Here is a 15,984-nt window from a genome sequence, read left to right as displayed (position 1 = left end):
TGATCGGAGTTTTGGTTAGGAAGAAATCAAGCTTTGAAAATTAATGAACCATGGAGTTTTCTCTCTCTTCTTTCTTGTTCATCAAGTTCGGCTAGAGGAGAGATAAGAGCTGCTAGGTGTCACTTGTTGAAAGGAGAAATTGTAGCTTAGTAAGAAGGTTTGTTATAAATATCTCAGGCGGATAATTACTAAAGGTAGATGTATTAAGACACAAGTAGTAAAATATCTAGAGGTAAACATATATATGAGTTAATAGTATAAATAACACTATTAACATGATAAACATGAGAATACAAGGTATATGATAAAATATTAGCATTACTAAAGTCATCAAAATGTACTGACATTAACCTGCATCAATAGACTTTGAGTCCGGTTATTATATTTCTAAACTTATCTCTTGTTTTAACAGAAGCAGATCAAATAATAATATAATAATACTCAAGCAGGTTAAATAATAATATAATAATAATAATATTATATTATTATTATTTATTTTCTCTCGTGATTCGAGTCTGACTCGTTAAACTGAGACTAACTACGAGAATTAGAATTTTGAAATCCTAGCAGAAGCGGCTCAAACACTAGATTTTTCGCAACTGAATCAGTAAGCTTAACTTAGTAGAGGTGCTTGCTTGATGATGATGCAGTAATAATGCAGATTAAGGTGTTTGACGATGCAATGGAGGTGTTTGCTTTACTGAACTTCCAAAAAAACTCCGTTTCTTCGGAAAAAAATTCTGTCTTTTTAAAAACTCGGTCGTTACAAGTGTACTAGCCACATTAGTCCAACTCCCTCAATCAATAATCAGACTACACACTTTTTCACCCACAAAAATATTTAGTGTAAAAAAATTTTGGTGTTATTATAGACTATCTTCTTTCACCTACAAATTCAAAACACATCTAGCCACAAGAAATTCATCATGGACTACATACTCAATATCACTATCAGAACAATCATCCAAAAATGGCATACTATTGTGATCAGAGTCATCACCTTGATCAAAATCAGATACAATATCACCCCCTCTAATAACCATTATCCTCCTGTTCGGGCAATCACTAGCATAATAACCCAAACCATGATATTTAAAGCATTTAATATCTCTATGCCTAGAAGTAGCAGAAGAAAAAGAGTTAGAATTACCTTTCTTCGTTGTAGCATAAAAACAACTTATCCTTGGATTCAACACTCTTAGTCTTTATTGTGTCATCACTACGAGATTTTGTGTGAACCACTTTAGATTAGCATGAGACAATCTTCCATACTGACTAAATCCTCTATCTCTACATAATCATGTAACTCCACCACATCAGCAATTTCTCTATTCAAACCACCTATGTCATAGTAGCCTCGGTATCCTCTTCTATATTAGCAGTGACCATAAGCATCTCCATTTTCTTATGATAGTCTTCAACGGACTTGGAGCCTTGAGTCAACCAATGTAACTTCTGATGCACTTTCCTGTAATAGTACGAAGGCACAAATCTTTTTTTTATGAGGCGCTTCAAATGATCCCAAATTTCTATAGAGTAATTATCATTGCACTATATTGTTTTCACTAGTTTATCCCACCAAAACAAGGCATAATCAGAAAATATGACTGCTGCCAAGCAAACCTTCTTTGCCTCAGAGTAATTATGACAAGCGAAAATTCTCTCCACCTTATGTTCGCATTTTAAGTAAACTTCAAGATTGTTCCTCTCTTTAAATGGTGGTATTTGCATCTTGATGTCATTGATATCACTATCCTATCTTCTATGTTGAGGTATTGTAGCCCCATAAGAGTCATCATCAGAAGGTTCATGAGCCTAACGTCAACTCATAACAGTGCCATGTTTAGTACTTTTGGACAATGTTTGTGTCATCTCCTGCCTCCATTCTTCCAATTCATTCAAGCGATTAGTCAAGTGTTGAATGATCCTTGCATCATCTCCATATCAACTAGAGTATCTTCTAAGTGGGTCGCCATAGCAATGAACTTGCAAAAATATTATAACAAAGACCTCGCAATCACTCTCACGTATTTCATTCAATAATGGACACTTGTGTATATTTTTAAAATTAAATTTTATCTTTTATTGAACTCAGCACTCTTATTTTTTATCACTATTAAAAATTTTTTGGTTGTTGTACTTTAGAAATCAAATAAAAAAAATAAAAAAATTGGATCAACAAAAATGGGGTGAAAACACAAAAAAAATAAAAAAATAAAAAAACACCAAAATATATGAAAGTGTCTATAAGGAATAAATTAACGAAACAAATTAAAACAAATTTGAGAATAAAACTAAAATATATTGTTTCTTGTGCATGCTGTGAATGCTTTTGTTTTTGTTTTTTTGTTTTTTATTTTTTTGTTTGGTCTTTTTGTTAGGGTATAAATAAACAAATATGGACTACTAAAGATTAATCTAATATATGAAATTAGATACCAAATAATACGGAATGAAACTCAAGATAAGATGAAAATAAAATAAAAAAAGAATTTCTCTACTTCAATTTTATTTTCTAATACAAAAGAAAATCACTATACTTCTCCTATTCACACCTAAGTTTTTTAAAGAAATTCAAAAAAATTTTCACTCATCAAACTTAAGAAAAAAAATGGCTACAAGATTTTAGAGATTTTTATACTTCTTAAGTTTAAAATTCTAATTCATAAGTTTACTAAAATAAAAATGGGCCAAATCATAATTGAGCCTAAAACAAATAAAATAAAATAAACATAAACATAAACATAAAATAAGTCTTAAAATAAATACTAATAAAGTTATGCAATTTGATTTAACTTGACTAACGAGAGTCTTTAATGCAACTTATAAATAATAAGATGTTTGGTTTTCTGCAATCATTAACCATTATTTTGGCTAATTCTTGATGCATTTATTGAACAAATAATTTAATCATGTTTGCAAAAAATTTTTTATTCTCCTAGTTATTACTCTTATAATTGGACCAATTGACATATTGCAGTTTTCAATTTGTTCCACAAAACTTATATTATTAACGTATTACATTATTTTCTTTATTCTCATGAAACTATACAATTTAAGAAATACTTGCAAATAATTCTAGAATATATTTGATGCATATTTCAAAAATTTATTTTTATCGAAACTGTTACCATTTGTGAGATTAGTTAAATATACGATTATTTCACGTATTAAAATTGTGTAAAGAAAATCTATTTTACAATAATACATGAGATGATAATTTATCATCTAATTTTAAAAATATAAATGCTAGATGAAAAAGTTATTTTTGAAATTAAATCCAATAAACTTTTTCTATTTACCTTACTGATGCAGGCACTCAACTTCGATCATTTTTTCTTTCTCCTTCTCTTCTCCATCTTCTTCTACATCATTTTTCTCCAACTTCATAATTTTTTGCTTTTTCTTCATTCTTCTAGAAAAGAAAACACATAAATTTATTAAAAAAATATATAAAAATTTTACTATGATAAACAGAAAAATTTTTTAAGGTAAGCACAATATTTAAAGAGAAATAAAGAAAGAAAGCACAAGAATTTGTTAGTGATAAATAAATTTTTTTTTTGAATATGCTAAACATATAACTATTTGAAGAGAAACAAAGAAAAAAAAAATAGAAATTTATTGATAATAAATATAAAAGTATTATGATGATAAACCCAAAGATTTTTTAAAGATAAAGACAACTTTTTTAATATAAATATAAGAAGAAACACAAAAAATTTTTTAGGGCAAATCCACTTTTTGAAAAAAAAAAAAACACAATTTTAGTGCTATGCAACCAAAATTTCTATGTTTTTTCAACAAAAATTTTGTAGTTTTCTTCTTTATTAGTTAACTAAAAACCTTCCTAATTCAAAACAATTTGTTTTATGCAACTAAAGTTTGTAGGTTATGCGATTAAAATTTTTGCATTTTTTTCTTTGTGTTTTAATTAAAAAATCTACACAATTTAAAACAATTTATATACTATACAACTAAAATTTTAGTGTTTTTCAACTAATATTTTTATATTTTTTTTTGTATTTTTTGTAAATTCCTCCCTCTTCTTCTCTTTATGTTTCACCCTAAAGAAGAAAAAATACAAACAAAGAAGAAGAAGAAATAAACAATATAACAATAATAAAGTAAAAAAAAAGATCCACAACAGAAGAAGAGGAGTGTGATTCACACATTATGTGAGTAATTTTTATTAAATTGGTCTAACTTAATTGGACTTAAATACCAAAATGACTTATTCACCTAGCATTCAAGAGTATTTTCATAAAAGATTTTTTTAACTTTACTTTGTTGTCCTCTCAATGTTTATTCTAGGGTGGGACAAAATCCAAATTTATGTGCCTCAACTTCATGCAACCAACAAACAAATGATACAAAGAAGAAAAAGCATAATGCAGTTATTATAGTGCTAGCATCAATTGCAGGGATATTGCTTCTTCTTGTGATTGCAGCAGTTATAACCTTTTACCAAAGCAAATATTATGGTAATCTTTCACCTTAAAAAGCAATATGGAAACTGTTACTAACTGACATTTACAATCTTTTACATAGAAAATTATATGAATAGAGAATTTCTAATTTTTCTAACTTGACATAATATGTGATTGTGAATAACTGAAAATTTTCATGGAAATCAGATGTTGATAAAAGCATTATTCTTGGAAAGCCTCGTAATTCAATTAAGGGGTCAGAATTGGAATTGAAGCAACGACAATATTCATTTAATGAAGTTGTTAAGATCACCAACAGCTTTGATAGGATTCTTGGCAGAGGTGGATTTGGAACTGTATATGGGAGTGGATCCTCTCCAGTGAATAAAAAACTGGATGGTGTACAGTGTTTAATCTAACCATTCACCATATTTTCTCTCTTATTTATTTCTGGTCCCACTATTAAAATCAAAGGTGAGAGATTGCACTGTATTTTGTCAAGTGTTGAAAAAACTGGAGAGGATCCATTTCCGGATTTATTGAGGACACTCAAGTGGCTGTCAAGATGCTTTCCCTATCATCGGTGCATGGATATCAACAATTTGTTGCAGAGGCGAGTAGTTCTCGAAAATCAAAATACGCATAAGAAAGAATGTTAAATTTTAAAGAAATCTCAATGTAAATTATATTGTTACTCTATTTGACAAAAAGATCATGTGACTTCTGAATGGCAGGTTAAGCTTCTAATGAGAGTACATCACCGAAGTCTGACTTCTCTTATTGGTTATTGCAACGAAGAAACTAATATAGGACTCATCTATGAATATATGGCAAATAATGGAAACTTAAATGAATATCTTTCAGGTACGATCCAATTATTTCTACTTTAGTTGAATTAGTCTCAAAGTCCTTATAATTTTATCAAATTTAAAAATAAAAATATAATTAAGAATATTATACTTCTTTTTATTCATGTTATTCACCAAATACATGTTAAAAGGTTTTAACATTGTGAAAGTCTCTTACTTTTATTTTTTTACAGGAGGAAACAATAAGGAAAAGTCATTGAATTGGGAAGATAGACTTCGAATAACATTGGACGCAGCCCAAGGTTAGCTAGAAAGAAAATGAATGCATATGCAAATTTCTTCGTTAACTTCTAGTTCTTAACTATCTATGCATGATTGAAATTTAAATTCAGGATTGGAATATCTGCATAATGGTTGTAAGCCACCTATAATCCACAGAGATGTAAAATGTACAAATATTCTATTAGATGAAAACTTTCATGCCAAACTAGCTGATTTTGGATTATCCAAATGTTTTGCTGTTGATGGTGATACACATGTGTCAACAATTGTCGCCGGAACTCCAGGCTACCTAGATCCTGAGTATGTGTTTAATTTTAATGATATGATTAATTATCTATTCTTTTGATGATTGAAAGAAGTTTGATGAGAGATAACGAAAAATTTTCTAACCAAATTATTATTTGATTTGCCGTGTTAGGTACACGACATCAAACAGACTAACAGAAAAAAGTGATGTGTATAGTTTTGGAGTAGTTCTTTTAAGGATAATCACAGGTCAACCGGTGATAATAGGAAGGGAAGATATGACTCATCATATAAGTCAATGGGTCAACTCCATGGTTGCTAAAGGGGATATAACAAAAATTGTTGACTCAAGGTTACAAGGAGATTTTGATAGCAACTCTGCATGGAGAGCGGTTGAAATAGCAATGGCCTCTGTGTCTGCCATTTCGATGGAAAGGCCATACATGACTGATATAGTAAAAGAGCTAAAGGAGTGTTTGGCTGCAGAGTTAGCTCGAAAACATAATAGTTGTGACATTCAAAACGAAGATTTAGTTGGGCACTTGGGCAGGTAAGTGTGAATTTAATTAGTAGTGACATGACTCCCTTAGCTAGGTAGGTGCATAGTTCATTCTTAATTAATGCTAGTTAGTACTAGAGATAAAATAAAACAGTTTGGGGATTATGCTACATTTTAAGTTCAATTTGTTGTAGTAACATTTTCTATATGCTACCTGCTACCTAGAAAGTTAGCTATTTTATCTTTTAGTTTGTTGTTTTGCATGTTATTGTATATTGTGTATAACAAGATCTATTATATTCAGTTATCATAGTAAGTCTTGTGTCTTGTATATTTTAGGGAAATTATCGTAATTATCTATCTAATAATTGAATTAAAAGAAGGAATATTACATGCTAGTACTCGTAGTAGCATGTCTAAATTAAATACAAGTGTTGTTGGCATCGCTGCAGCCAAAGAATTGGCATGTTCAGCAATTTAATATCAACACAGCTTTTCTTGATGAAAATTTACTGGGAGATATATATCACAAGGCTTTCTTGAGGTTTCTAAACTTGAGTTGGTGTGTAATTTAAAAAATTCCTATGGCTGTTTTCTATAGAAAACTTAGCTCCTAAATTCTTTCAAATTTATTTTTTATAAAGTGTCTTTTGTGGTGGCCATAATTATTGTATGGCTACAATAACTAGCATTCCACCAATTAGTACACTATGCGTAGAAAGGAGAAAGTGGTTTAATTTTGGGTTAAATGTTGTTAATCACGGTAAAATTCTTAATCAAGTATGGTAAATACAGGTAGTTGTCATTATTTCAATTTTTTTATTAGCAAAGCAACTATACTTGAACCTTTAAATGTTTGGGATATGTGGATCCAATGGTGTCCACATCAAAAAATCTCACCAACCAAAACCAAGCATAAGCCCAAACCTTCTTTTAACAAAAAACACCCTCGGGCTAGCAACCATGGTACGTGTAACACTAAGCTTTATTTGCTTCAGATTTTGAAATAAACTGGCATCATTCTTAAGAATGGAGGTTGTCCAATCTATCACCCAAGAAAAAAAAAAAAAGGCATAATTCCAACACTCGGTCATATCATACACGACACTATGTAACGTCATTCACACAAGCATAGATCTCACCTTTTTCCCATCAATCTCGCTAAATAATCAACAAACATTCTATCAATTTCTACTAACTCTTATTTATGATTGTATTTAATAAAAGTATTTTTGTAGATCTCTAATTATCTTTTTTATGACCGTATCTAATAAAAATATTTGGTGAATTCTACTCTACCCTTTCTAAAATAGAGGGTAAATTACCCCTTGTGACATATACAGTGATTATTCATAAATTATTCTTCTACCAGAGTTTTAAGATTCACGTTATCTTCTCTTTTCTTTTCAATTGACGCGATGTTTATCTTGAAATTTGATAGTAGTGTTATTTTTATAATCTGCACCAAATACACCTCTTCTTCAATTTTAAAACCATAATTCCTCTCAAATCCAATCACCATTTCCAATCAATTAGGTTAGGATTTTAAACTTGTTCATATACTTTCAATCTCTCGTTTCAACGAGCACATCTGTTAATTTTTCAGCTCTCTCTTTCCTAAGATTTTCTTCCTAGTATTTTTCTTAAAATTCAGTCGGATCAACAATGATACTCCTCTTCAAATAACCAACCCCCATAGTCTTGTATAACTATATAACAAAAACAAACCAAAATATTAATTAGTCATAAAAACAATGAGTCAATAATTACCATCTTAGGATTTTTATTATCTGAATAATGATTGAAAAATAATTTAAGAACAATTAAAGATAAAAATAAAATAAAATACCTTGGTGTTTTCTTTCATGCACCAATTACCATCATTTTTAACTAATATATCCAAAAATTTCTATCAGTTTTTTAGCTCTCTCGTTTTTAGGATTTTCTAGCGATCGTATTAGAGATAGTAATTAGATTTGACGATTTCATTCGAACTTTGAAACTCTAGTTAAAAGATAATTTATTAATAATCATTGTATATGCCACAAGGAGTAATTTACCTTTTATTTTAAAGAAGACATGGTAGAGTTCACCAAAATATTTTTGTGAATATATCTCTTTATACATATCAATTTTAATTATAATTAAAATATAATAATTAATTATTATTAACAACAAATTGACAGATAATATATTGACTTTTCCTTCTCGTATGCATCACCAATAATCACCCCACTAACCTCACATTCTGGTTCGCCATTCGTCTATAGGTACCAGTAATAAGCAAACAACAATACACACATAATCATAACATTTCGAGCACAACATTTTCTTCAATAACATCTTCTGTACATCTCTCCTCTTTCTGACACCAAGGGCCAACCCCAAATGTCGATGAACCACTACACTAATTGACATTCCTAATCTCAAAATATCACCTATTGACAATACTATCATCGTAGTAAGTAGAAAAATTAATCGTTATTAATCTGTGAAGGAAATCTTAGCCACAATAACCCATACTCTGCATGTCATCATCTAATTGGACAATCAATCTATAGCCATCAATAGTCACCGCAAATGCGGCTTCTAGAGTCGCAGCCCTTTTAAAAACCCTCACACAACAATCTTATGTTATAGGTCTCTCTTCTTAGAGTAGTCTTAGATGGTGAGTGATTTTAAAAAAAAAATTGTTAAGTAATTAATATTTTTTTTGTATCTGTCTTATATTTAAATCTCTTTTTTTTTTTAATTTCTTTTTATTATTTATTTTCTCCCAACGATCTTGGAGTGATACTACTATTTTTAGCATCTAAATTTTTTTTACTCATTTCTATTTTCATTTTTACATATGAACTAGTGTATGTAATACATAAAATTATATAAAAAAATTTTATTAAAAAATTAAACAAAAAATATATAATAATTATTATTATAAATTTTTTTATAACATGAACATATTAAAAATAATTGGCATTTTTTTAATCAATTTGAGTTAGTTGAATTGTCATCTCATTCTTCTGTTTAACTAAGTATTTGGAGTTTGAATCCTGTTTTGTGTATACAGTAATTTATTGGCTAACGGCAGACCCTTAATAAATAGAACAACATCAATACGTGGTGGATTAGTCCTCAACCTGCTGAGTTAGAAAAATCATAGAAAAAAAAAATATATTTGTATTTAAAATAAAACAATTTTTTATTGATAGCAATACTTGTGGAGATTTACCGTTATTGAAATTTACTTGAAATAATTTTATTTGTTAGTATCATATTTATTCTTGAAGTCAAAACAATCATATTTTATGACTTGATTTTCAAGTTTTCAAACTTATAGACTTATGTCGTTACAAAAGATATTAGATTAATTAATATTTTTTGTAACATTACCAGAACATCATCGTTGAGTATTAATGTGAAGAAAAATCAATAACAACTTTTATTATTCAATATATAATTTATTTTATTAAAAAATAAATTAGTATTGTTTGAATTAGTAAATATATTTTTTTTAATTTTTTACAATATTTTATTTGATAATATTTGCCATTAAAAAATAGTAAATGACCACACTATCCTACAATATGAAGAGGAAGGGGATGCGGGTTCGAAGTGGGGAAAGGAGAAAGGACGTGGGGCGGGGGTGGGGGGAAGGGGAGAGTGGGAGGGGGAGGGGGAAGGGACGGCGGCCACCTCGCAACCTCGCCGCCTCGCCGCCTCTGCCTCGCCGCCTCTGCCTCGCCGCCTCTGCCTTGCTGCCTCCGCCTCGCTGCCTCTGCCTCGCCGTCTCTGCCTCGCCGCCTCTGCCTCGCAACCTCGCCGCCTGTTTTCTTGCTTCTGCTTTCTTACTTTCTGTTTCCTGCTTTCTTGCTTCTGCTTTCTTGTTTTCTGTTTCTGCTTCTTGATTTGGTGTTGTTTGGTGTTGTTGCTATTGTTTGATGTTCTTGGTGGTGGTGTTTGGTGTTGATGGTGGTGTTTGTGTTGGTGTTGGTGGTGGTGGTGGTGGTGGTGGTGGTGGTTGTGGTGGTGGTGGTGTTGGTGTTGGTATTGGTGTTGGTGGTGGTGGTGCTGGTGGTGGTGATGGTGCTGGTGGAGGAGGTAATTGTGTTAGTAGTGGTGAGGGTATTTTTGTCCAAAAAAATTAAAAGGACGATTTTAATACGAAAAAAAACGTTAAGAATGATTTTAAATCCAAAATTACAATGGGGACGGTTTCGATTCGGACCCTCAACGTCAGGGACCAAAACAATACTTATCCCTTAAATATCTTGTCTCTTAAATCATGTAAATAGTTGTTACAAAAAAAATATTTATCATATATAATAATTTTTTATATATGTAATGTCATGTATATATTAGAATTATCTATTTTAATTATGTGAGTGATTATTGTTACTTTTACTTTTTCGTTACATTAGTAAATAATATTTAAAATTTAAAAAAAATAATTAAAAAATTTTCTTAATTTGAATAAAAAAATCTCTTGTAAATATATCAAATTTTTGCATATACTAAATGTTATAATATTTAATAGTATAATATTTATAATAATATTGACTCAAAATATTAATCCAAAATATATTTAGGTTTAGTAAGACTTCAAAAAAGCAAAATCAACCTAAGCCCATTGTTAGGACTCCAAATCTGACTTAGATTCATTATCTTAAGATCCAATGTAGATGGAGTCCACATGTTCTTTTTTAAATTAGTTCAAATTAGATCTCCGTTGCTAATTAGGTATGATAATGGATACTAAAAAATAGTGTGGCAGGTCCCTTTTCAATCCCTCACTTCTAGTTAAAAAAATGCCCATGTCTGGTGCAGATATTTTCTAACCACATATTAACTTACCGGCAAGTGCACCGGGTCGTACCAAGTAATACCTTACGTGAGTAAGGGTCGATCCCACGAGAATTGATGGATTAAACAATAATAGTATTTGATAGGCTTAGTTAGACAAATAGAAAAGAGTAATTGAGAGTTCAAAAGCATTAAATAATAAAGAAGAGTTTGAAGACAGGCAGGTGAGTAAGTTGGGAGTAAAATATTGAGAAGACAGTTAAGGTTTCAGAGTTATCTATTTTTCCGGATTAACTTTTCTTACTAACTATTTTAATCATGTAGGATTTAATTTATGGCAAACTATATGTGACTAGACCCTAATTCCTTAGACATTTCTAGTCTCCTCTAAAATTCATTAACTGCCAATTCCTTGGTCAATTAATTCCAAGTAGAAGCTACATGATCAAATTCCAGTTTATATGCCACAAAAACTCTAATTACCTAAAAATAAAATGATTATATGTCACGTATCCTTTAGGAGAATATATTTTCAAGCTGTTGTTCAAGTAAAGAGCTTTTCCAAGTTTTACAAGAACTCAAATAGAAAGAGGGTCATACTTCCGTTCCACCCAAATTCATAAGATAAAGAGCAAAAACAATTCTTAAATTATAAATCCATGCATAAATTAAAATAGAAAAAGCAATAAAATTAATCCATAGAAATAGACAGAGCTCCTAACCTTAACAATGGAGGATTAGTTGCTCATGGTTTAGAGTAGAAAATAAGGATTCTAATAAAATATATTTTGGTAGTCTGGGATAGAATAATGTTGAGGTGTTATCCCCCTTTTTATATCTAATCCTAATTAATTTAAAATCTATCTTTAAAACTAAAATAATATCTTTTCCTATTTTTAAAATTTGAATTTAAATTAGAATTAATTATAACAATCAGCAAATCTTCAATTGATGGATGGGGACCACTTGGCTTCATTAGGATCCATGCCTAACTTCGGCTTTAGTGGGCCTAACTTGGGCTTTAGTGCGCCTAACTTGAAGTGGGCAGGACCAATCTCGCGTATTGTTGTTGTGTCTTGCGCCTAACTTAAGAAATCTCAAGTTAGGCGCAGCTTTGGCAGTGAGTTCAGAGAAGAAGTATAGACTATTATATATCGTTGGAAAGCTCTAGAAGTTAGCTTTCCAACGCCATTAGAATCACGTCCATTGAACCTCTGTACCTTGAGTTATTCAGGTTTGAGTGCAGAGAGGTCAGGGTTGACAGCATCATTCGCCTTCATCTCTTCTTCTGCAGAAACTCCATCAAATCCCACTGAATGCTACCTAAAATAAACAGAATTGCACAAGATTCAAAGTAGCATCCATATTGGCTAAAAGATAATTAATTCTTTATTAAACTCAACAATTTAGATACAAATTCACTAGGAAAAGATATGAAAGATGCTCACATATCACAACACCAAACTTGAACTGTTGCTTGTTCTCAAGCAACCAGAACTAATATAAGCTTAGGATGTGAATTTACATGTGAATGAGAGTTAAATTAAGCTCATGTCTCTTCTTATAGTGGGGTTTACAACTGCAATCCTGAATAGTTTTGGCATCTCACTTTATACTTTGAAGTTTAGAATGATTGGCATCCATAGGAACTCAGAATTCAGATAGTGTTATTGATTCTCCTAGTTCAGCATGTTGATTCTTGAACACAACTATTTATGAGTCTTGGCCGTGACCCTAAACATTTTGTTTTTCAGTATTACCACCGGATACATAAATACCACAGACACATAACTGGGTGAACCTTTTCAGATTGTGACTCAGCTTTGCTAGAGTCCCCAGTTAGAGGTGCCCAGAGTTCTTAAACACACTCTTTTTGCTTTGGATCACGACTTTAACCGCTCAGTTTCAAGCTTTTCACTTGACACCTTCACACCACAAGCACATGGTTAGGGACAGCTTGATTTAGCCGCTTAGGCTAGGATTTTATTCCTTTGGGCCCTCCTATCCATTAACGCTCAAAGTCTTGGATCCTTTTTACCCTTTGCCTTTTAGTTTAAAGGGTTATTGGCTTTTTCTGCTTGCTTTTTTTTCTTTTTATTTATTTTATTTTATTTTTTTCTCTTTTTTTGCAAGCTTTGTGTTTTTCACTGCTTTTTCTTGCTTCAAGAATCAATTTTATGATTTTTCAGATTATCAATAACATTTCTCTTTTTCATCATTCTTTCAAGAGCCAACAATTTTAACATTCATAAACTTCACTATAAAAAATATGCACTGTTCAAGCATTCATTCAGAATCACAGAAAATACCACCACATCTAAGTAAGTGAGACTAATAAAGGATTAAAGCAAAAACCTAGTGGGCAATACATGAGACATCTTTCAAAATTGAAGCACTTAACAGAAAAATTAAATTATAACCTATGAATCTACTAATAAAGGATCATGCAGCAAACAAAGCAAAATAGCAGAAAATCGGAACATACATAATAAAAGGGGGAGGGAATAAAAATGAAAAGAACTCAACCACCTTAGTTATCTGGACGGTCATTTTATTCTTCAGGTTGTACTCCTCAGTGAAGATGATTCGCCTCCCTTTTGGTGCCATCGGAATAGACAAAAAATTCTTAAGCGAAGCATCAACACCAAACTTAAATGTTTGCTTGTTCTCAAGCAAAGAAGAACTGAAAATAAAAAGAGACAGATATTATGAGAAAAGAAAAATAAAAGGATAAAAGAACAAGAGAGAATTAGGATTGGGAGAGAGAGAAAGAAAATTAAAACTGGGCAGTGAAGGCGACGCGTACGCGTACGACACGCGTACGCGTGAGTTGCGAATTTCCTTAATGACGCGTCAGTGTCAGGCACGCGTCCGCGTGCCCTGGGTTTTGCGCGATTCGCGCGAAGCCAGCCGCACGCACGCGCAACTCTCTGTTCACTTTATTTTTTTCACGCACACCCATATGACGCGTACGCATCAGCGACGCTTGCGCGTCGTGTGCTTTTTTTTTTTTAGCCTGAGGTGTTCGGTTCCTGTGATAAAATAGCTGCATGATCAGAAAATTATTAAGAACTTAATAAAAATCAAATAAGTAAGAAAACTACTACTAATAAAAATAAAACAAAATAAAGTTGAGAATGAAAAGGAATGATCACACCACAGTAGGTTGTCTCCCACCTAGCACTTTTAATTAAAGTCCTTAAGTTGGACATGTGGTGAGCTCCTTGTCATGGTGGCTTGTGCTTGTACTGATCCAGGAATCTCCACCAATGTTTGTAATTCCAATGGCCACCAGGATTCCAAACTAGGCGCATGACGCCTTCGAGCAAGTTGAAGCAAGTGACAAAGCCCTATGAGTGTTGATTGTGGGAATGAATTCCAAGGTCCCAAACCTTGCTTTTATACCCGTCTCCTTGTGGATCACCATTATTCCCACCGGGTGGCAAGCGATCTGAATTCTCATAGAGACATCCAAACAACCTTCTAAACCCATTCAATTGAGCTCTACACCAATTCTTGCACTTCAATTTGGAGCATGCAACCATATTGAACCTTGCTTGACAACTCTTACCACTAACCATCTTCCTCTTACTTTTAATACCACAAAGAGCTCTAAGTTGACCATCCATCTCCAATAACCCATATTCAAGTGGGAACGTAAAGGTTAAGGATAGGAATTTTACACACTTGAATGTTGTATTGGATGGTGATGGCTTTGGGAGAGGTCTTGCAAGCTCTACTCCCTTGTGTTCTTCTTTGAATTCTTCTACTTCTTTGCAAGCTTCCTCAATTTTAACTTTTTCCTCTTGGTAGCTGTCTTCTAATTCAATCTCTTCTTCATTGCTTACCAAGGGCATGGGAGGTTGTGCATCTTCCTCATTTGTGGGTGCATCTTCCTCCTTTGTTTTTGCATCTTCCTCTTCTTCTATGTGTGAGGATGGAAAGTTCTCTAGTTCACTAGAGTATGAACTCCTTTGATTGATTTTCTCACTTTCTTCTATAGGATCTTGTATTATATCTCTTGGAAAGGAATTTGCTTGCTCCTCTTCCTGTTGCTTGATAATCAACTGCACATGTTTCTCTACATTTTTGACACTCGTCTTTATATCATGTAAGAATTCTTTCATGAGAAGCTCAAGATCTGATGGTATTTGAGATGAATAAGGAGGGGGTGATGGTTCTTGATAAGTGTAAAAAAAGGATGGTTCTTGGTATGAATAGGGAGATAGTGGCTCTTGATATGGGCAGAAAGATGATGGTTCTTGATATTGGTAGAGAGGTGGTGGTTCTTGATATGAATATGGAGATGGTGGTTCTTGATAGTTGGAACATGGAGCCTTGAAGTTTCTTTGGTTTTGACTTTACCAACCAAAATTCGGATAGTTTCTCCATCCACAATCATATGAATTACTACTTGGGTGGGAGTAGTAACCCATGTGATCTCTCTCCATTATTTTCCTTAGCACAACACACTAAACAGAATTAAACGCACCATGTAGTAAATAGGAAAGTAAAGAAGAAAGAACAGAATTCTAAAAATTAAAATAAGAAAATTTAAAATAAAACTAACTAGGAAACACCAAACTTATTTTGAGAAATTAAGAAAAGATAAATTTAATTAAAACTAGAGCAGAGGCGCAAAAAAAATGAAATATTAAAAGAGGAATAAATAATAATAATAAAAAAACGAAAGTCTCTTTTTTTTTATATATTTTAAAATTAAAAAATAAAATAAAGCAAAAGAAAGAATCAGGGGATGGGAGAAGGCTAACGAAAAAAATAATAGATAAAAATTAAAGTTAAAGAAACTAAAAAAAAAACGAAACAGGGGGAGGGGAGTGTTAACGTAAAAAAAGAAAAGAAGGAAAATTGTTAATTTTATTTTTTTTTTCGAAAAATAATAGAACAATATTTAAAT

At 31.7% G+C, this 15,984-nt stretch overlaps 2 protein-coding genes across 2 annotated transcripts in view; both read left to right on the top strand.

Moving 5' to 3' along the window:
• LOC112730230 (putative leucine-rich repeat receptor-like serine/threonine-protein kinase At2g19230) overlaps nucleotides 1–4,877 on the top strand; it is a 34,830-nt gene extending 29,953 nt beyond the window's left edge. Inside the window, exons 8-9 of the mRNA XM_025780327.3 lie at nucleotides 4,315–4,484; nucleotides 4,638–4,877. Of these exons, the coding sequence (XP_025636112.2) occupies nucleotides 4,315–4,484; nucleotides 4,638–4,849 (382 nt within the window). The 3' untranslated portion in view covers nucleotides 4,850–4,877. The remainder of the gene's footprint in view (nucleotides 1–4,314; nucleotides 4,485–4,637) is intronic.
• A 27-nt stretch (nucleotides 4,878–4,904) lies between these two features.
• LOC140177064 (receptor-like protein kinase At3g21340) lies at nucleotides 4,905–6,599 on the top strand. Its single transcript, XM_072209469.1, has 5 exons — nucleotides 4,905–5,043; nucleotides 5,165–5,294; nucleotides 5,473–5,541; nucleotides 5,632–5,821; nucleotides 5,940–6,599. The coding sequence occupies exons 1-5, from the start codon at nucleotides 4,996–4,998 to the stop codon at nucleotides 6,319–6,321; spliced, it is 819 nt and encodes a 272-aa protein (XP_072065570.1). The 5' UTR covers nucleotides 4,905–4,995; the 3' UTR covers nucleotides 6,322–6,599.
• The last annotated feature ends 9,385 nt before the right edge of the window (nucleotides 6,600–15,984 follow it).

Source organism: Arachis hypogaea, chromosome 12, assembly GCF_003086295.3.
Source record: "Arachis hypogaea cultivar Tifrunner chromosome 12, arahy.Tifrunner.gnm2.J5K5, whole genome shotgun sequence".
NCBI lineage: Eukaryota > Viridiplantae > Streptophyta > Magnoliopsida > Fabales > Fabaceae > Arachis > Arachis hypogaea.
This window is presented reverse-complemented; position numbering and strand designations above follow the sequence as displayed.